Below are 23315 nucleotides of genomic sequence, written 5' to 3' on the forward strand. Positions count from 1 at the left end.
GTGCGGCCCACTTCCCAAAACCCTTACCTTATTTATGACCAAAATCTGCGATTTTTGCTACCGTATTTATGACCTGGCCAAAAATTCGATAGCCTATTTATGACTGTTGCGGCTAGCACAGTTGCCTTGAACATAAGTTATGAAGGGCTTTTATGGACGGTCTTATTAATAATGATGAAAAAGTAGCTTCATCTAAGAAACATACTCAATTCAAGACTAGAGTGCTAAAACCATACCCTATTTAAGACCAAAATGGCCAAAATCGATACTTTATTTATGACCAGAACGGCTGAAAAACCCTACTCTTTGGGGTCGCACATACCTATATAGCCTATATAAGTGAGTACGGCTATTTATTGGACATGTGCCTTATTCGCCGGCTTGCCCATATCCGGCCATCTATGCACCCGTAGGGAATGGACATCCCGCACGAGGCTATACCAACACACAAGCGCAAAAATAACGTTAGAATACAAACAAAAAGAAAAAGCTGTCATCCTCAATCTGTACAAAATACATCTATGAAACTGCACTGGTGTACAACAGTGACTCGCTAATCACCAGATCTCATACAACATTAAGGGAATCCAAAGCTTTGTCTATCAAGCTATACCTATAGATTTCTATTCTCTCTCATTCTAAACTGGAATGATCAGTAAGCCGGCCGAATTGCTCTACGGGTATCAAAAAAATCGAATTCGTACTGACACTCGCCTGTCACTGCCTAGCATGTATGTTTAACAAATTGAATGTTGTTTAGCGTGGTCTGTACTCTTATCGACAACGATACGCGTCATCGCAGTGGTCAAAATATTGTGGACTCACGAGGCGCAGCTGAGTGAGTCCACAACAAATCTTGACCACTGTGATGACGCGTATCGTTGTCGATAAGAGTAGACCACGCTAAACCACATTTCGATTTGTTTTTTACCACAATATCAAGGTCAAAGAAAATGTTGTTTTCAGACGGCGAGCTGCATAAGGCATTGCGCGACACATTGACGCGAGCAGCATGGTCTGGACTCTTATCGACAACGGCAAATTAGCCAATCAGATTGCGAGATTAGCAGCAATTGTGGTTAAAAACTGTTCTCATGTCGTATTTGTGAAATACTTTCTATTATCATGACCCGGCCTCACGCGCTATTTTCTTGGAAAACTGATAAGAAAAAAGGTCCTGTATCAGGAGCGTACGCGTCGAAACGATAGGGCGGGTAAAACTCGTGCGGCCCTACTAGAAACGCGCGCGGCCTCTCCAAATTAATACGAGTTAAAAATTAATGACAGAAAGACTTTTGTTTCTACAAATTTTGATTTATTTTATACTAAGTGATGAAAGTGAACATTCCAAATTTTACTATCCTGGCGAACTATCCAATGAAGAACTACTTCAGCCGCACACTTATTCCGAAGGTATAGAAAGAAAGTCAAACACGCCTCTCAAATGAAGAGCAAAAAAATGGTCACATCAGTGACAATATGCTTATTGACTAAGTGAAGTTGGGCCGGACAGTAACATAATTTGCTCCGGTCCACGGCTATTTTACATAACTTCCTCTAACATAATTTCCTCTAGATCCATGTTAGCTCGGTCAGGAAGCACAGACCTTGCTGCGCTTGGTTTGCACGTTCCGACCTCTCGCCAAATATTTTCCCTTCCGCCAATCTCCACTCAGTCAGTAAGTACATATTACCTACCCCCCTACCTGCCTGCCTAGTTAGTTACTTACTGTTCTTACCTTCTTACTTGCCTACCTACCCACCAGTGAATTTAATTCTTAGGGCTACATGATGTTCAAAGACAGTTTTCTTGTTAGTTCGAGCTTATGGCTATTATTGCCTGGCCTGTTGTTTAGCTAACAAGTTTACCAAGAACACGCAACTACAACATTTAAGATCGCTATTCTGTTAGGAAATCCGGCAGAGTTGTTTGTGACAACTGTGACTAAAACTTCTGCAGAGCTAAAAGATCGAGGCAGCGAAGATTGCCAGGGTAACAGGCAACAAGGCAGCGGACACCACGGCTCCAGCAGCTAAAAAAAAGGAACAATAAAACACTGAATTATGACCAGTGAGTATATCTGAGGATTATAAACTATTATATGGTAGGGTTCCCGAACGGCAAGTGAGTTCTTGGGTGCTTACCATTTAGCAAAAAAATCCGGAAATTTCGGTTGAAAGTCAAATGGAACAGTAATTTTACGGAAAATCCGTTCGGAAATTGTAGACTACCTCCGGAGGTAGTCCTCTTTTTCCGTTCGGAACGGAACGGCGGAAATTTCCTTACCATTTGGTAAATTTTCCAGTTTCTAGTCTCTCATCCGCCGAAAACAATTACGAGAAATCGAATTGCAAATGGTAAGTGCCATCTCGTTCGGTTGGTTTGCTGATTTTGGAAAAACCCTTACCATTATACAACGGTCATCCCAACCGGTTTATTCTGACAAATGGTAAGCACCCCTTGTTCCCATGAATCTCAGCATTACTTGGGAGCAAGTGTAGAGGAAATGTTGAGACTCGAGAGAGAAAAAAATTCATTGTCCACAAGTTCTTGCTGGTTTTTATGCAGCAAAACAAAAGACTATAGCAAAACTCCAGTGCATCATAGTTAATAGAAGATGATGAATAAGAAGCCCGGTAAACATCAAAGAAGCAAACAAACAGACTAAGATTTATGTTGGAAGGTCCTTGACCCTGCACATCTTTCGTTTTATGCTCATAGACTGAGCATGAGTTACATAATCGCACTGCTTCTATTAGTTAGTTGTATGAGCACACATAACCACCTTTTTTGTGCAGGATCAACCCGCAAAATGGCCAAAAAAAAAAAAAAAAAAAAAATACAACAAAGAACTTTGTCAGGTTTCATAACCATTCACTCTATTAACTATCAGTGCATAGTGTCTATGAAACAACATAGATTCTTTTATTCAATCTGTGACACTTTCAACCTGCGAATTTTGCGTTTTGGAATTTTTCAACACTTTGCAGAACATGCAGAAAATGGCAAAGTTTAAAAACCCGGCGTGCTCTTAGCCTTACAAAATCAGCCATGTTTTGTGCAACAATGGAAATGGTCACTGTTTCTCCCGTTAGGCCTTCCGTCCACATTATTCCGTCATGAAAACGGAGCTTTCCGAAAGCGCCCTTCAGACCGGAGGAAATTGAAAACTCCGGCTTTGCCTTGTAGTGTGGGCGGAAAACATTTTTAAAACGAAGCTTTTCAAAAACGATGAGGTTACGGTAATCATGATATTTCTCTTCTCGGGTTTTTTCTCAAACACAAATCCAGAATAACCGGTGATATTTCTCCGGCGTAATGTGGCCGGACGGGGCCTGGGTAGCAGTGTAATGTACGTTACTCTCTGACGTCACAGTCTTCGCAATAGGCCATTCCGAGATTGCGCAGTGCAGAGAACTGGGGAGAGTTTCAAATTTCAACCATTCGATAAACTGACACCACTTCATGAAAGGTCATGTTGAGATTAGTCATTTGACCAAGTTTGATGCTTTTAGGGTAAACAGAGACCAAGTTATAGACCTTGAAACATGGTTCAAAATCCACACAAACGTCTCTAATTTTTAGACAGCGTCCCTCCAAACCATATAGACTCTTAAAATTTTTTATGATCTCTGTGATACTCTTAAAAATGGGCAATCTCAGATTCTTTCAAATGAAAGGTGAATGACGGGATTTTAAAGTTCTCACAAAACTGATAAAGAATTTTAAGGGTTTATATGGTTTCGGGGGACGCTGTCTCATAATTAGAGACGTTTGTATGGCTTTTGAACCATGTTTCGAGGTCCACAACTTGGTCTCTGTTTTCCCTTAAAGCATCAAACTTGGTCAAATAACTAATCTCAACGTGATCTTTCATGTGGTGGCGTGAGTTTATCGATTGGTTAAAATTTGAAATTCGCCCCAGTTGCCACGAACTAGTCAATGAATGCGCTCGCTTGAATTGGTTAGTCTGTCGTTTGAACTCTACTGGTAAACTTGGAAAAGTAAATAGTCTTTCTCTAGTTCACTTACAGAGAACTGTTGTTGTTGTTGTTGTTGTTGTTGTTGTTGTTGTTGGTCTGCCTGAAAACATAGAATACTGCGCTTCAAATCCCCGATCAAGTGAAGAACCGGAACGGAATTTCACGAACATCTGGTTACCACTTGAGAACACTTTTTGCAAGGCTGAACCGTTACAAAATCGTCCCAGCGAAGAAGAATTTGCTGAGGAACCGTCATATAACTCCACATAGGTGCAATTATCCGAGCTGCAATTAAACTCACATGAACCAAAGGCCAATTCAATGAATACTAACTTGACAAGTTTATCAGATGGCACAGTAATGATCCAGGAACAATCTCTGGAAGCAGGATAATTGCTCATAGGGTAGTTAGGGCTGCTGAATTTTCCCCACCAGTGGAGAGGAACTGCTTCAGTTGGACAAACTGGGGAAAAAAATCAAAATATATAATTCCATCACATAACTGTAAGTATCACGGAAGGGGGTCGTAAGCCCCCAAAGAGTGAAGGACACTAACAACTCTAGTCTAGACGAATGGCGAACCCAAGGCAAGAGAGCGGGTGTAATTTGATGTCCAAAGAATCAAATTATAGCTCAAGAACAAGGTTCGACGGTTTATATGTTTTTTGAAACTAATCCAATTATGTCTGGATTTATGAAACAGTGCTAAAGACTGCTTTCGCTATGGTAGCAGCTTGTAAATATTACCTAGCATGAAATCTAGAGAGCTTCTTGCCGCATGTTTCATTCATTTATCTATTTTTTTTTTAATTATTCATCGCTACCCCCTCCCTTTTTCAATTGGTATAAGTTTAGCCCAGGCTACACTCCTCTGAATTTCAGTTCGCGCGGTGACTCTGAGAAAGAGCCGACCGATTAGCGCTCTATAACTGCTGTCTAAAGGAAGTCTGCCCGAGGACATCATTGAGGCCAGTGAAGGTAAACGTCCAACGATTTGCTAGCAAGCGTAGTCCATTATCGTACATGAGGCGGGCCTGAGATGTATCAAACGGGACGTCATTTCGCCCCGTAATAGTAAGCCGTTTGCACTGTGGCGATAATGTTGTGCTTGCTTTAGACAGCAAAGTTTTAAGAGCTTTAGCCACATCAATTTGGGGTTTAGAGCTGCAATGGACTAGATATCTCTAACTGCTGTTGGCGTTTGATGTCGCTCGATAAAATTCAAGTATATTCGGAACATTGCTATTTGCGAGCAAAATATGGCTACGAACGGAGTGAAGAACATTAGGTCAAGCGCTGATCATGAGTAGAATTTCCTTGTTTTATCAATTTTAGGCGTTCTCGGCCTGGCTAACTATCAGAACTGTCTGTGATTCGCTAGTGCGGAAGAATTGATTTGTTGAGTGTTTGCTTACTCTTAATTATGGCCTAGTTTGTTTGAAGTTCAATCGTTTCTCGATGCAGGAAGCTCTTGCTCAGTCCATTTAGGACGATGCAGGTTTTAGAAAGCTGTAGATCAGATCTCGGCCGCGGTTTTGATATCTGTACGTTCGTGTTGATTCAGACTCCAATTTCATGTCGACAGGCACTTTTAATTATATTGTACAATTCACGATTCAACGAAAAGACGGTGAATTCGTTTAATCCTCCTGGCCTCAAAAGGCACACAGGAAAGTTATTTCCTTTTTATTTGAGCCACGATAAGCCTTGTGGAAAGCTAGCTCTAGGACAGAATTGTATCGATATTATCAGTGACAAGTCGAATTCTGTAGCTGTTTTTGCGAATACATACAGATATTGAAATTGAATGTCACGTAAGGCCAACTTTTTCGTTGAAATAAATGACCGATGTGAGTGCTTTCCATCCTCTTGTCGCAATGATTGGCTAATTTAACCCAAAGTAAAGACATAGTGAGGTCATTTAGGTGAGATCGCAGAGGTCAAAACATGTCTAAATTAGCGCCGCAAGTCAAATGATCAATCTAACCTTAAATTTAGCTTTGTTCGGCTCGTTCGACTCATTTGCAGTGACTTCAACGGCTGGTACAAGCATGTTATGGCTTCCTTTAAGTGTACACGAGGCACATAACGTTCTCAGTACGACATGGACATATTTATGTACGGTATCTGACCGATTTTCCAAAAACATGCTAGCTATTTTGGTCCAAAGTCTTAACACGGTTTTCATAAATGCAGTCACATTATTTTAGTATTAATCTACTAATCCTTCAAAACATTATCTAATTCTTCTTCACAGACACTTCGAAAACGCAAAGAAGCGGCCGCCATTTTGTTAACAACCGCACACTGCTAGGCTTCTTACTGTCTTCAACAGAACATGTGGTGAGTAGCGTAATTATAAAGAGAACGGCTTTCGTGAGAGAACGTTAGCAGATTAATACTAAAAGTCGATAGAAAAGAAAACAAGCTGCCTCGTGCCCAGGCGCTGCTGCATTTCATTGGTGACCGGTAGCGCGGTGCTTGATGGTTAGGTCACAACAGGCCCATCTCTTTTTCTCGCAGTGTTTTCTAACCCGGTCCTCACTAGCGACGCAAGCATAAGCACAAGCATAAGAAGCTTATGCGCTAGTGAGGACGGCCACGACAAAAGCATAAGCATAAGCATAAGCATAAGCATAAGCATAAGCATAAGCATAAGCATAAGCATAAGAATATCAAAACCTTGCGTTCTTCTTATGCTTATGCTTATGCTTGAGTCGTTCATCGTGTCCAGTGAGGACATGTTAGCATAAGCATAAGCATGGGCGTAAGACTATCAACCAGTCAGCGATAACGTTATGCGTTATTAGCGATCACGCAACCGCCGACCGGTTAGTTCAGTGGTGGAGCATTAGACTAGCGTGCGGGAGGTCGCGGGTTCAAATCCCGGACCAACACTCAGGGTCTTTAAATAATTGAGGAGAAAGTGCTGCCTTTGTAATGACATCTGCAAATGGTTAGACTTTCTAGTTTTCTCGGATAAGGACGATAAACCGTAGGCCCCGTCTCACAACTCTTGATACCACCCGGTGTGGTGGTCTATCTATCTCATCTGATGGTTAAATGCTCGGAGATATTAGCTGCATAAGCTACTCTGATATCCGAGGGTAAATAAAGTAATGTATGTATGTATGTATGTATGTATGTATGTATGTATGTATGTATGTATGTATGTATGTATGTATGTATGTATGTATGTATGTATGTATGTGTGTATGTGTGTATGTGTGTGTGTGTGTGTGTGTGTATGTATGTTTGTCAACGATGTCCTCACTGAACATAAGCATAAGAAAAGGAAGAAAGCTTATGCTTATACTTATGTCGTGCTGTCCTCACTAGCGTATAAGCTTCTTATGACTATGTTTATGCTTATGCTTGGGTCGCTAGTGAGGACCGGCCTTACTGGAACAGTAGGAAAGATCTTGCGACGTGGGTTTTGACTTCCACAGAAAGGTTCCGCTGTTTTTGAAACCTACTCCTTTGTTTAAACTCTGAAATCTAGAGACAATCAACTGCAGCAACCTCCCCTCACCTCGTTTACTACTTACTTGGAGGAGTGTGGTTCAGTTGCGTGTAGGTTGCCGTAAATCCGTCGTATAGCTTGGAATTCGTATTATCGGAGACAAACAGCACCTTTAAGCTACTATGAGTTGAATAAAATGTTTTTGTACCAGTTGTACCGCACACTCTTCCATGTTCGTTCGGATAATCAGAGAAACCATTTTGAATCTGCACGTAATCGCACGGGCACGTTGTGTCGCACTTTTGGATGTTGGGGCGGATGTCAAGCTTAATATAGTTTCCTTGGGGCACTGAGATTTTCCAGGCGCACCTTTGATTATCTGGGTATTTTCTTGGGTAGAAAGGGCTCGTAAAAACACCTGATGTCTCGGTAAGGGTGACGCCTTTAGGACATACTGAAAAACAAAAACAAAACAAATCATTACCTTTTATCTAACCCTGATGGAGTTTCTGTATGGACCTTTCAATAGCACGCCAACTCTGTCTTGTTTGTTCAGAAAGTTCGCTACGGGAAAGAAAGAAAAGACTGCGACGAGTCAGAGGAAAAAACACATGATTTGATTGGCTAGGTCACCACGTTGTTTTGTTTGAAATTGTGTCTTAATCTGTGAGGGAGTTTCTAAAAAGTGCTCAAAATTGGCTTGAAAATTACCCCTATGGAGCTGATCAGTCCAGAACTGGGGGGGGGGGGGGGGGGGTAATGGCCAATGAAGCTGAAACTTTGGCATATAACGTAAGTCTGCATAAGGAATTTATAAGTGGATTTTTATGAAAATTGGCCGACTCTCATTTCCAAGTCTCCCTGGTCTCTCAGGCAAAAGTTCTTAAAGTTATCGAGTATTGCTTACGTATTTCTTTATCTATGGCCTCATACGATGCATTAAACCCTTTGTAACCAGTGCCAGCAGATCGCAGTCTCACTTGGATAAAATTTCCGACAGAGTACACTGGAGAAGGAAGTCTATCTCCACAAATCTTAAATTCTTGTACTCCATCATTAGAAGCGACATTGGTGATGAAAACACGGGGACCCCCAGACGCTCCGAAACAACTCGGATTTTGAGATGGATCCAAAGCGAAGCTGAGGAAGGTGACTTTAATGATTCGCCCAGCAGGTACTGTGATGTCCCAGGTGCAATCACTGTTTATAGGGAAGTTGCTTGGGAAATTGGGACTTGAGAAGAATCCACTTGATCCATAGAGGAAGTCTCCGGGGGGAACACATGCTATAGGATAAGTCATAAAATAGAGCGCTGAATAAATCAGATTGTTTTACACGAAGTGGAAGACAACAATTGTACTATATGAAGACATTATTGATCATGTTATACACACAACTTAAGCAGTGAAAAAAATTCAGGCTTGAACGGGACACGAACCCATAACCTCTACGATACCGGTGCAGTGCTCTACCAAATGAGTTATCAGGCCAACTGGGAGCTGGGCCCTTTTCTCGAAAGCCCCGGAAACTTTTCGGGCCCGTAAACTAAGCCATTTTTAGTTCATCCGTATCTAAAAACGGAGAATTGTATATGCTTGAAACTTCTTGTATAAAGGGAACCTCTGTTCATATTAAGAATACGTAAATAAACAGCTCTGTAATCGCAAGGTTCGAGACTTTGCTATGGCTTTCCGGGCCCGAAAAGTTCTCGGGGCTTTCGAGAAACGGGGTCACTTTGTGAGTTCGTAATATGCCCGTAGATATGCCCAGCTCCCAGTTAGCCTGATAGCTCAGTTGGCAGAGCATTGCACCAGTATCACCGGCATTGGTCATAGGTTCGAATCCCGTTCAGGCCTGAATTTTTTTCAGGCTTTAATTTCATAACCGCTTAGGTTGTGTGGGCTGTATAGGTATGTGCGGGCCCAAGGGTATGGCTTTTTTAGCCGTTTTGGTCAATAAAGTTTCGATTCTGGGCGTTTTGGTCTCAAATAGGGTATGGTGTTTGCACTCTAGTCTTGAATTCGGTATGTTTTTGAAGAAGCTACTTTTACATCATTATCAATAAGACCATTAACAAAAGCCCTTTACAACGCAGTCTGAACTAAGTAACTAATTATAAGACAGGTCTGAAACAGGGCATTGTTTTTTAAAGACTCAGGTCTTGAATAAGGTAGGGAAAATCCCAGATTTTGGTCTTAAATAGACGAAATGACGAGGCAAACAAACATGCATGTAGTCTTCTTCGCAGTCGTTATTAAGTTCGTCACGAGAAGCGTTGCGTGATGACCCTAATAACGTCCGCGATGGAGACTAAGTGTCCAAAAATCTCATCATTTTGAAGCTGTCCCCACAGCCAGAAGGGAAACTGCAAGGAATAAGAAAACGTTCGCTACCTACTTTTTTTTGCATAGCAGCATGATTGGGCGTTGATTCTGAACACAATTCAACAATACTGGAGAAACTTAGTGATCGTGATCAAAAGACGATCGGTGTAGTTACGTTCAAGGAGCTACTTCAGGGTTTTGGCATCTTGAAAAGTTTCGCCTAAATCTTTCAAGTTCGTCTTTAGTAATCCGTGTTAATCTTCTCCATCCTTAACCGTCCTTGTTCCTTTATGGTTCATTATAATCTCCATGGTGTTGCTCTATCTTAGTAAACCATTATTGTCAGGTTACCTTCAATGTAAAGGTAATTTTGTACGTTGTCAAAATATTTCAAAATACCTTGACTGAGCCCCTTTAATTCTGCAGCCTTGTCGAGATATTAAAGAGCAAAGTTGTTAGAGCGACTTTCGTATGAACTTGAAAAGATTACGCATGAACCCAAACAGAACAACAAATGAACGAGAAGAAAGCAATGGCCGTTTTTATACTAGAGGACGCATTGTCTGTCGCGAAGGATAACTACGAATCGTTTAACGTTCGGCTTTTGGTTGGTTTGTAGCACACGCACAGAAAATCATATGGACCCAGTGGACCTCTTTGAAAGCACTCACTTCTTATCATTCTGATGGGTTAATCAAACAAGGCTCTCTCCGTATTACCGATTTTGATAAAGCGTCGTAAACACTATTCAGTAAAAGTCCGGAAAAGCTAAAATGCAATCCTGAAATAAAAAAAATATACGGATCAAAATGAGTCGATTAAAAATTAACATGTAAAGCACACTTTCCGAGAATAAGCAAACAGGTATAGCTCACAAAATTAAATAGTCACTTTAAGGTTCAAATCGGGCCAGATCGAGCCAGATCAAATTGCATTCGTTTAAATACCAGAGGTGAAAGTGCGCTCGTATTTACTTTATCTAGCGTTATGTTGGCATCCGCGCCACTTCTGGTTTGGCAGTGCAGTTTCTCTGGGGCCTCAGTAATGCGCCATTCTGACGCAAGGCGTTGGGTGAAGGTGAGTGCAGTTTCTTTGCACTGTGAAACAAGTGACCCGAGGCAGCCCAAGACCAAGAGCCTTTGATTTCGATCGATTTTCCTTTTTAAAATATTTCGTTTTTAGGTTCAATCTGATATGTCCCAGTTTTCGGTTTTATGTTTTTTTTTGGCATTGGGTTCAGTTTCGGTTTTCTGGTGCCGCCGTAAGCAAAGCGGGTTTTGGTTTGGATTCTAGCTTTCTTTGTTCCCAAACGTCTTCATTTCACCTGTGTCAACTGAATCCGTGTGTAAGTGCCCGCTCGTGGATCCGAGTTTTATCTTTGGGTGTTCAACTCGATATCTCACGAGTGAGATATTGAGTTGAGCACGAGAAGATAAAATTCCTATCCACAAGCGAGCATGTAATATTCTGTTTATTATATAAACATACTAATGACGACGTTTTTGACGATTTTCCGAAGATTTTCGACCGCGTTCCGAAGATTCCCGAAGTTTTTCAAAATTGTTCCGAAGGCCAGACGAACGCTTCCGAACACTTTCCCGAACATTTCCGAACATTTTCCGAAGATTACCGAAGATTGCCGAAGACGACCGAAGAAAACCCGAAGATGTTGCGATCATATATCAACAAATTTAAGTGTAATTAAAGGGACAAAAGAAAATGCTATTAAAAAGGAATGATATCTTCACAGTGCACTACAAGTATTTGGCAAGACACAACGCTTTTCCAATAAGCATTGTTTGTGACCTTTGATACTGAATGAATTTTAAATAAAATGTCTCCCCTGTTGTGTTAGAACCTGTTATGGTCTGCACGCCCCCGTAAAGTCTTGATTTAAGATTTACATTTGCTAAAAAACTACACAGCGAAAAATATTCAAAAGCGTCTTGCGATATCAGACCGTTCTGTGATAGAGCATATATTTTATAAGAATATTGAGGTTGCAATTTGTGAAATTTTAAGAATATCTTAGAAATAAACCCGAGGTTGGAATTGTGAAAAGAATATGATTTTGTGTGCTGACATTTTATAAATACAATACGATTATATGTTTTTAATTGCTAAACCGAATAAAATTCATCCTTTCTCTAAACGGCAAACTAAACTAGCGAAAAAAAGAAAAAAAGAAAAAAAAGAAAAACGGAAACCGAGCAGTAGCCTATGTTCAAGGCTAATAATAAAATTGTTACGTGTGTCAAGTCAGGTGGCCGGTAGTGGTTCCAACATCGATATGTCGTGATAGGCAGATGACCTGACGTTTCATTGGCATAGTTCACTTTCTAATCTAAGAACATTCACAAGAATATTTTCAGCCTAAAATCGGCAGAAAAATAAGAACTTAATATTCAGCCTGGGACGGAAAAAATATTCTTATAGAGAAAAAGAGTGTATATTTACTGCCTGTGGCGAAAGACACCCGCTGGTCAATGTTAACACAATGTTGCATAAAATGGAAAGCGAGCGAGTTTCAGATGAAGCCTCGGTTCGACTGATTTCTTGAGAATTTCAATTCTTTCCTTCGTTGTATACTATACAGAACAGTTCTCCGCTGGCTTGTAGACCAACAACAGTACCTTACAAACGACGAGAGGCGTTTATAGAGAGGCTTGCTAATCTTGCTAAGCGAAGAATCACGAAGGGAATATGGATTAATCAAGAGAGATCACGATAGATTGAATGAACTGGAACGTATATGAATGTAGTTCATCGATACACATCGAAACGTTTGTCGCTGTGTAGATTCAGTTCTCACGAAGGCCTCGATGAAGCAGCCTGTTTCAGAATCAAAGTTCTTCTGTTTTTGCAGAATTTATATATCTGCAGTTAAACTCACAAATTAAACAATATCACGAGTTTTCCTTTCCTTACCACCATGTGTTTATCAAATGATACCAGGGAACTTAAGCAACGACGACGCCAACGCCGAGGACGACGCCCAGTCAAAAATAATTTTATATTTTACCAGCCAGATTCGCCGTTGTCTAGATCTGTTCGACTGAAACGCCCATGGTTCCAAAAATAAACAATGACTCTGACCGCGACAGCGTTTTTAAGATTTCAAATGGAAATACGAAAAATTAGCCATCGTTCGCCTTCCTCAGACGACGCAGAACTTGGCTATGTCTAATTGTAGGAGAGATAAAGGAAGAATTTGCAGCTTACAGTTTGGTTAAAGGGAGAACAAAAAAAAAAAAAACAAAAAACAAAAAACAAAAACAAACAAAAATTAAGTAATTCGGGTGTTGGCCTGACAGCAAATAATGTTTTATTTATTTATTTATTTTTGGACAATTTAACAAACATTCGTAAGGAAAATGTGCGATTAAATCAAAAAAAGGCAGTTGTTGATACTAGGCATGCGCTATAATAAAGCAAATCTACTTTTATACCTGGACAGAGATACACTGCGCATGATCTTGACATGAGCGCCTTCCCTGCACATGTTGACTCCTTGTCCACAGACGTGCTCACGCTTGTACAGAAGCGATACCGATGTTGTTTTCCCTGTCCACAAGAGCTAGAACACAATCCCCAAGACGACCAAGTACTCCAACCGTCATAATTCGAGGTGCCTGCCAAAACAGGAAAGACATTTTCTTTTTTAAGCTGTCATTTTCCGGTTGGATAATCTAAACTTGTCAAAGTCAGCTTTGCGTGGGATCATTATGAATAGAATTAGGCAAGAGTGGCTCTTGAAAGCAGGCTTTGTGAGACTGCCAGTTTCGTGTTTCTTGTTTACAATGACCCAACCTATGTACGTGCTGTTTTTATTAAGGCGGGCACGTATTGATTTGTGCTAATAGTCAAGTGGCCTCGTGGTTAACCGCACTAAACGAAAGGCACAAACTGAAAGCAGACTATATTTGTCATTAATCATAAGGCGCCGAAGCGTCTACCGTGAAGAACGCTTGCCACGTTTCGCAGCTCCGGAACGCTTTTTGATTAAACGAAAACGCCAAGTTGGGGCTTATCAATTTTTTTATATAATATTTCCTTCTTAACGGGCCATTAATGTTTTCGGTATGTCTCAATATTTAAATCGTTTCCATGGAAAATGAATATTGCTGTTTTTCAGGCGTCCGACCAACAAAATACTGAAAAACTATTCGGCCTTCAAATCTTGACAACGGGAAACAGTCGATTCGTCTCGCCTTGTTTTTTTCTTTGATTGCAGCAGTGTTTTATGCTTTCATGAAACTCATTCCTGAATAAAGCAATGCAATTCTGTTAATTGAGATTACAACGTGCCAAAGCATAAGCATTTCTTCATCAAAGTTAGGGACCGTTCATTTTTTATAAGGTAGGGGGGGCTGGTGGGATTTGGGGGGGGGCCATGCGAAAAAAAAAGGCTTTCGAGGGGGGGCCATCCCAAAAAAATAAGGGAAAAAGGGGGGGTCACGTGAAATATTTTAGCAAAACTTTAAAATGGTATAATGTTTGAATATCAAAAAAATTGCTATAGAATAAACATAGAAGGCAGGATACAAATTTATTACAAACTTTCCTTTTGCTTTAAAAAAACGTTTGGCGACAAAAAGCATTTGTAGCTACTGAAAAGAAGTATTTAACACTGTTATTTTCGAATGCAACTTTCACTGGCACTCATCTTCATCTTTACACTCCGTCTCGTCAGCTACGTTCATCTTCTAAAGAACTTCTTTCCATTCCGCACTTCAATTTGAAAACATATGGCGCAAGATCTTTCTCTGTAGCAGCTCCTACACTTTGGAACACTCTTCCGTCTGACATCAAGAACAGCTCCTCAGTGTCCCTTTTTAAACATAAACTAAAAACGTTCCTTTTTAAGAAAGCATTTTTATAACTTTTTAGCGACATTTTTTTATTTTTACTTTATTTGTCTTAAGTGTTTTTAATATTTCTAACTGTAAAGCACTTTTGAACTTTTAGGATATTGGCGCTATATAAATATTTTATTATTATTATTATTATTATTATCTTCGGTGTTGTCAAGTTCTTCGTCGCCGCTTGTGCTACTATGGGAGTCTCTTTCACCAATGTTGCAAGAAGCAGCAATGCTTTCCGTCAGAGTGTACTCTTCAGGGTACACGAAGGTGTAAACATAATCTCTGACTTCCCGCTCAAGGTTTGTCGTGATTCTGCTTCTTGCAGCATTGGTGAAATAATTCCCTTCCAAGAGCTGTGCGATGTATGGCCCATTTCTTCTAAATAACGACGTGGCAACATCCTCAACTTTAATACACTCTTCCGGGACGGCCGTTCTAGGAGGGTACACAAGGCATTGTGGAAAATCATTTCCTAGCGGGTTTCCAACACAGATTCCATAAACTCGTTGGACGTTGTTTTCAGTGCGCTTCCTCTTTCTTTCATTTGGCTTTCTGCGGTTTTCTTTTTTCCTTCTCCTTTTGTTGATGTGCTGTTTGAGTATGCCCTTGAATATGCTGTTATAATTGCTCTTCTTATTTTCTAGTGCTTCCATGTCCTGCGTGACCTTCGTCACCTTAGCTTCTATACATTTGATCTGTTTTACATTAAAACTGTGGGCAAATTGTTCGCCCTGCTTTAAAGCAAGCCCATTGGACTGAAAGAGTGTGGAATCGTGTTCCTTTACATCTCTCAATATGACATTCAACTTTCCCACCATTACTCTGTGCTCTTTGATGGAGAAGTTCAGTTTTCTTCCATCACTGGGCTTCAACTGGTACCCTGGTATGGAAAACTCACTCGCCCTTTCTGAACAGCCATCCGCACTTAGAAAGATTGCTTCTTTTGCTTGTAAGATGTCAAACTGCCTGGATCGTTCAGCTGTAAACCTTTTCTTAAACGACTCGTCGCTTTCGCCATTATTGCGCATTTTGGAATTTTGCGCATTGGAAAAGCAGCAAGAGTGAGAAAGTAAAGGCAATTGTAAGACATTCATGCTTGCAGCAGAAGAGTCCTCTCAGAACTGGCCAACCAACACTGAGAAATGCCAGGATATTGACACAAAATGACAACAGGGCAAGTGCTGACAGCAGTGAAACGGATGAAAGTGACAACGATGAGTATGACAGTGATGCCATTGACTCTGGGGGAGAAGATGACTCAAGTGACGTCATTCTTGCATTCATCAATTCAGATGAGGAAGATGCCAATGAGAGGCCAAATGCCACACGCTCAGGGCGAGCCATAACTAGGAGATCCGAAATTGACTTCTCTTTCTTTTGATTTGTTTTTTAAACAACAGCTCTCTGTAGTATAGGGTTTGTAAATATTGTCTTCATGGTGAGCACAATAATGTGAATTAGGGGAATAATAGAGAAATATTAAAAAAGTTGAAATCTAAATATTTTTTGTTCAATTTTTTTTTGGGGGGGGTCATCCCAAAAAATGACCGCTATAAGGGGGGGCCATGTGAAAAAATTGGTAAGCTGAGGGGGGGTCATGCGATTTTTAAATGGTGCTTCCCAGATCCCACCAGCCCCCCCTCCCTCATAAAAAATGAACGGTCCCTTAATGGAATGATTATTGCGTAAAATATTTCCATCATTATAATATTACTTTTGTAATGAACTTCGAGTAACATAGAACTTCGGATATACAACTCACTAAGGAAAACCAGTGAGCTAAGTTCGATATTTAATTTTTCTTGTGGCATGGAGAACGAAAGAGAAATATTAAGTCAGACGTTGACTAAAACTTATGTTAATCGATTAAAAGATATTCTTAGTTTTGCCTTGGCCGGGCTGCTTTCGATTTTCTTTTATATTCACTGATTAAGTCATTGATATCTTTCACAGATCTGACCAGCAATATTAATCATGTATGAATCTTACGTTCGCCTAAAAGCTTTTGTACTATCTGAGAAAAACACTTCATGGCTCACATTATTGTGGCTTAGAAAAGTGCTAATTTATCAACTCTGCTGAGTGCTTTTATATATATATTTACTGCAAATAACACAGGCGACCCAAGCTCTCAATATTATTATTTTTTTCACTTTTATGCGAACATTCAGCCTAACATGACATATGGCATATACTATTACATAACGACCGAATTTGACTACGCGAAACGTGACTCTGGCCTTGCAGCATATGGAGGTGTTGTGTTACAACGGTTTGAATTTATAAAGGTTTGTATGAGAATGCAACGGCTTTGCTTGAAAAGTCAATTATTCTTATGTTTTGTGAATAAAATCTACTTACCCTGTTGCTGTGTTGTATTCTTTGTTGTTTGCCAGCTCCTCAGGCCGATCTAACGTGATTTCGGCGGTGGAAACCCACAGAACGATAACTCGCCGAAATCGGGTTAGATCGGCCTGAGGAGCTGGCAAACAACAAAGAATACAACACAGTAACAGGGTAAGTAGATTTTATTCACAAAATATAAGAATAATTGACTTTTCAAGCAAAGCTAAAAAAAAGAAGTCCAAATTTTGGCTTATGCGCATGCCCGGAATTGAAATATTGCTCAATTTTGTACCTAATCCTCGAAAAATCTCTACTTTTAGTAAAAAAAAGCTTTCTTAGCAAAACTTAGGCTTATTTAGCGTCATGGCAGCTAAAAAACTTGACTAAGCGGTTAAAAACGGTGGTTCCGTAAAAAACCAAGCAGACAATCTAATTGGGCTACGCCAATCGTATAATTTATTCCAGGATTCAAGATTATTCGATCTAAAGAGGTAATACAAAATTCCATTGAGAAACCAAACAGACGATCGGAATATAAACGCAAACCTAAGTTACATTGTTTTAAGCCTGAGTTACAGTACTAAACTTACTTCTTTGACGATGTCCAATCAGATTGTTTTGCGGTTTGTCCAGGTCAGGCAACAGATAAACAGATTTGAAAATAGCAGAAAACGGGTCAGCGAAACGGGTCAGCAACGAAGGCGTTCACAGTGAAAATATCTGCGACAAAAAACTAACTTATCCAAGCTCAAAGGTCAATTGACCGCATCGGTTACGCGGCTAAATGTCAATCAAAAGGTATTTAGGAAATCAAACGTCAATCAAATGCTAATTGTTCATATATTAACGGAACAAACGGTATTTTTTGGCGAAAGTTTGGTATTCAAAGGGTTAACATCGCTATATTTGCCAACAGAAAATACACTTTTGACAACATTCCACATCATCACAGGGGTCAGGGGTTCGCAATGAATAATTGTAGTTTTATCGCTGATAACATCACCGCTCACTTACCTGGGGGATGCGAGGGCAGACACAGCGAGGTGACTCTTACTGTACTCTTGGTCAGACTAGATTTCGTGACGTAATGAAAGCAGTATTCTTTGACATAATCCTTGAACAACGAGCATGGAAAAAATGCCGCATCGTAGACATTTTCCACGGGTTTTTGCGCGGTAGGCTTCTTGGAGTATCTGTCCCCCATGACTATAGCATCGTGAGTTCTGACATTCTGGCAACGCGGCTGTGCGTATAAAATCACAAACGAATTTGTGCATGGAAATATGGTGCTGGTCGGGGTAGACAGAGTTTGTTGACCCCAATAAACGTGGATTGATTCACTTTTAGCTAGTGTTAGATTTTCGAACCCAGTCTGGTACTCAAAACGGTAGATTCCCTGAGTGTCGAACACCTCGCACCGGAATCCGATCCGAATCCATGACCCTTCGGGCTTTCTTTGCCTGCCATTGGACAGTTTACGAATGTATTTTCGGGTCACAAAGATCTTCTCGTGGCCTTTGATGTAATAGAGATTAAGTTCGTCGCGGTTCTTGGGTAGACATTTTCGATTGTGCCGAATCCATAAAGAGCGAAAGCGGGTTAAGGCGGTGTGGTTTGTGGGTGTCTGGAGGCGGATTTCTCCCCACTTCAGAGTCAGCGTCTGCGAGATAAAAGCCTCAAACCGACTGTCCGAAATACGATACTTGAACCTGTACACGACTGGGTGGTCAAATATTTCGCAAGGCAGAATCACGGAAATTTCGTGGCGATCCAGTACCACATTTTCTATATGACGTCTCTTTGTAGTGTTGTCATCGGATACAAGGACAATGAGTGTTCGAGAGTTCGAAAATCCTGAAAAATTGCTGGGGAAATGAAAGTACAATGTGACATTACCACCAAGAATGTCCAATGATGCGGGAGATAAATCCACAACAAGACCTTTCAGAGGCTTCTTTCCAAAATCTTTAATATCTGAAAAATAAAAATAATAAAGAGTTATACAGTCCTAAAATTCAAGCTTTCTAAACTTTTGTTGTTTCTTACTTTCTTCTCGCAAGGCTGCCGTTATATGACTAGTCTGTTTCGTGTTTACGTTTAAGGCTACTCCAAACCTTCGCGGGGCTACTTTTTCCAAATTTTCTTTTTTCCAACCAAATTAAAGTTCATATTCAAAGTAACATTTTACAAAAAATGAAAATAAAATATTAAAACGCGCCCGAGTTATTGGGAAAAAGAGGTTTTTTTCATAATAGTTACGTTAATAAACCGTCAAGGTGTCATAATCCCCAAAAGGCATGGACTCCTCAGCAACCTTTTCGCGGCAAACGGCTTAATCCAGAGATCCTATATCAAATACTTAATTTGTTCCATTCTTTTGGGGCTCGCACAGCAAACGCTCGACCCCCTTCAGTACTTCTCTTAAATCGCGGGCACATTAAGTTTATATTACAGAAACGGGTTGATCTATTATTATTATCTATTATTATTATTATTATTATTATTATTATTATTATCTATTATTATTATCTCCTATTATTATCTATTAGAAGGCGTGATATGTTTATAAATCTTTAGGAGGCGAACACTAGCACTCGTTTTTCGAGAGAATCCTAGACTTGCCACAAGTCGACCTCGTGAATTTCAGGGTAGAATATGTTAGGCCGCGAAGCGGCCGAGCGAGCGACGAAGTGTCTCGCTTGAAGGGTTTTCATTTGCGTTTCGCGCCAAAAATGAGGAGTGGCGTGACTTGCAACTGGTGTCTCAGATTACATTTGGATTGAATTGAATGGCGGAAAGTATCGGTTCCACTCCGACCAAAACAATTGAATGTGTGTGCGTTTCTCCTGCGTGGAAAGAGCAAATTTGTTTACCCTATACCAAAGTGATTACGAACAAAGATTTTAAACGAAAATTGACGATATCGGGTGGCCAAAAAAAAGACCAAAGCTTGTTTGAATCTTGAATTGATCGCCGGAAAGGAGATATCCAGTGGCGAAGGTTCACTTTTGACAAACATTTTGTGCCGAAATTGCGCAGACAAAAACGAAACCGTAGTTCGGAAGATTCTTGAAGTAAGAGAAAGCTTCAAATCATCGAGGAAGTCCATTGAAGCCGAGAAAGGCGGAAAACAATGTGACGATAGTTGTTGAGAATCGCCTCCGGACTTCCAAATACCAGTTTAACTTTAAGATCTAAAATGTCCTGTAACTGTTGTTCAGGACAGTCGTCTCCTACATAGGAAGCTGGAATTCCACGGGAATTTTGGTTAGAGACCTGATCTTTCATCAGGGAAATAAGTGGAACCACCACCAAGACGATGGAGTTGCTATTCGCTTGAACTACATTCAAACAATCAAACTTCTCCTAGCTCCGGTTGGCTCAGAAACAAACACATCTCTTCCAGACAGATGTACTTCCACTGTTTTCTTCTGGTAGTCACGCAATACATGATATCGCATGGCCTTTGAAGCTTCTTTAATGGCTTTCGCAATCGACCCAATATTGAATTTAACCGCAAGTCACGTTTCGTTTAGCCTGCGTTGCAGCCGGACGTGTCATAAAATCCCCGATATAGTCCGGCGGTTCAGACTGTCTGCGACGCAGGCTAGTTTCGTTGCGCATAGTTTGACAATTCAGTCCCCAAGGGATATCCAAGAGACCTCTAATTGGTTGAAGCGCAGCGACCCGTTTTTGGGTCGCTAAAATTGGCGGCAATCAGGCAGGAAAAGTCATCCCTCCTCTTTAAATGAATTAATAGGTTATGTAGAATCGACGGTTTCCCTTGAAATTTGGTCAGAGCGTTCACTGATAGATATGGAAAAAAATCGTGTCGGCGAATTCTTTTATTTCAAATACTTTTCTCGTGGCGGTCTCTAACGCAACACGTTACGCGAATTTGTCGATAGTGGAACTTGACAGATGTATAAAAAACCAATAAGAGCGAAAGAAAATGCTGACACGCTTTGAGAGATTGATGCTTTGTGATTAACACTGCACAGTTATTTTGCATCAACGATCGCATTTGATACCCGATTAATTCGCCGGAATTTCAGTCGGTCGTTTTGGCGTTAACGGCTTCTGCCGCCCGAGGAAAGCAGTCCCCCAAAAATAATATAACTTTATCGAATTCTACATTTTATAATTTTTCTATTGATGTATAGTTTGTGGGGGTTTCCTCCAAAACAGCGCGCGTATAATTTTTTTTTCTGGAGGACACCCGATAAGGTTTGAAGTAACCTTAAACGCTCTTTTGTCGACTATCACAAAATAGAGAATCAGATGCTTCCCACGGCAATTAAGTAGCGACGCGGACGCTGTTCTCAAGAACACTTGAATCTTGCTCTGTGTAGCTCTGTTTGCACTGCCAGAATTCCACTGCATTTTAAAACGCTTTGCAGCGTTATAAAAAGGGACCAAAACGCGACGCGAAAGGCTGATAGTTGAACTGTTGAAAGCGGATATGCTTACCATCGACTGCCGATGAAAGAACCCCGGAGGCAATCACGAGACCACATAGAAGAATCGACCATCTTTCCATCGCTCTTTGCTCTTCAAGGAATGTTTGTTGTCCTGAAATTGACAGGAATGGATTGAGCTAAGAGCATGCGGACTCCTCTTAAATCTTCATGTGATATGTGCCCGCACACCGTCGGGAGTCAACGTTTTGCTTAAACCATTTAAGACATGTAATTAATTGTCCACAATTATATTGTTACACGTTGCCGTCGTCGTCGTGGTTTGCTTAAGTTCCCTGTTGTTGCGCAGAGGACGGCAAAGAAATGTACAGAGATTTGTAACGCACGTGCACAGCTATTGTTTTGCTCATTCAACCTTTTGTTTGGCGAAGTCTCGTTGCCGTCATTGTCGTGGTTTGCTTAAGTTCCCTGTTGTTGTGCAGAGGACGGCAAAGAAATGTACAGAGATTTGTAACGCACGTGCACAGCTATTGTTTTGCTCATTCAACTTTTTGTTTGGCGAAGTTCTCGTTGCCGTCGTTGTCGTGGTTTGCTTAAGTTCTTCATAATAGCAGCGACAGGCCAAATCGAAGCCATCGTTGAATAGGCCTTAGCCGTCGAACGAGCTCCTTTTTTCTTCTTTTTCTGTCGAGGTATTGAAGAGCTCAGATCTGAACAAACAGGTAGTAAAAGACTCTTTCGATATACGAGGGGGGTGAATAGGGGTATGCAAATCCGCCGATCCGTGTCTTTTTTTCACCAAATCCGTCGATCCGCCAATATTTTTGTTCAAATCCGAAACCACAACCACATCCGGAAACAGAAGTTCAATGGTAAACTGGTAAATATGAATGCCATTGTTATTTTCTCACAAATAGTAAAGAAGGCAACATGCTTGATGACTACAATACAATACAATTCCAATAACAGTCTCACACCTGAGTTTAAATGAGCTTCGTTCGAAAAAAGAAATAATTTGGATGAACTCATTAACCCTTTGACGCCCAAGTGGCCATATACGGCCACTTAATGGTCGTGCTCTTTGTACCACTTGTGACGTCATCAATTTAAATGTCGTCACTGCGCGCTCGCAAAAGGCCCCCAAGGATTTCTTTGGCGACTGGCCAAATCGAGTCACGCGATATGCAAATATGCAAAATGCAAATCGCGCCAGTCACACCTTAGGCTTTCTCATGAGAAGTAAGAAAACTGGCTTAGGCTGTTCTATGAACCTTAAGTTCCGTGCACAATGATCCGGTATTGCGAATAAATTTCAATTAGTATCGCAGTTTTTCCCCGGTTTAGTTTACTGTACAGCGCTTTTTGTCACCGCAAAAGGAGCTTTTTATTTTTAAATGTTCTCCGGAGAGGTATAATTTAAAAGCAGGCCGTCGAAGACTGCATGTGGCTACCTTGGGCATGAATAACTGGCTGAGCTCCTCGTTTTGACAGGAAATCAAAATAGCTTTCAAGCCAACTCGTGATATTTGAGAAGTTTGTATGTTTGTGACACGGTATAAATTGTGCTCAGGCCAGAAGATCAAAACTTTGCGGATTAAGATCGGCGGTTCCAATCCTGCTGCGGGACTCTCAATTTTGTTTTTTTTTTTCATTCGAGCTCCTAGCTAGCGGATGGTTTGCATTTAAATAGGCACTGGAAAATAAAACATGATGTTTAAGCCATAAAGCAATGTAATTGTAAAAGAAAACGAGACGGTATGGAAGAAAACCGCTTCTCAAACGTGAAAGCAGGCCACGAACACACCATCTGAGGATTAGGCGTTTACGAACGCAGTCGGATTGTTTACGAAAACTATCCGAAGAACACAGTTACACGCACGGGGCCACGAAAAGTATCCGAAGATTAGGGTTACGG

At 40.7% G+C, this 23315-nt stretch overlaps 1 protein-coding gene across 2 annotated transcripts; it reads right to left on the reverse strand.

Moving 5' to 3' along the window:
- Positions 1-240: 240 nt before the first annotated feature.
- On the reverse strand, positions 241-22504 carry LOC110048388 (uncharacterized). 2 transcript variants are annotated; one of them, XM_089272484.1, is made up of 7 exons: positions 21453-22504; positions 17997-18956; positions 13221-13403; positions 8355-8732; positions 7533-7901; positions 4318-4447; positions 241-2033 (listed from the first exon to the last, which is right to left on the reverse strand). In XM_089272484.1, exons 1-7 carry the CDS (start codon positions 21520-21522, stop codon positions 1946-1948), a joined length of 2178 nt encoding a protein of 725 aa, XP_089128610.1. In that variant the 5' UTR covers positions 21523-22504; the 3' UTR covers positions 241-1945. The 2 variants fall into 2 exon arrangements, with proteins under 2 accessions (XP_089128610.1, XP_089128609.1); XM_089272483.1 differs by having other exon boundaries at positions 4034-4447.
- Between the last annotated feature and the right edge of the window lie 811 nt (positions 22505-23315).

The sequence above is a fragment of the Orbicella faveolata genome, unplaced genomic scaffold (genome assembly GCF_042242905.1).
Source record: "Orbicella faveolata isolate gen_17 unplaced genomic scaffold, um_ofav_v1 contig_35, whole genome shotgun sequence".
Classification (NCBI taxonomy): Eukaryota; Metazoa; Cnidaria; class Anthozoa; order Scleractinia; family Merulinidae; genus Orbicella; species Orbicella faveolata.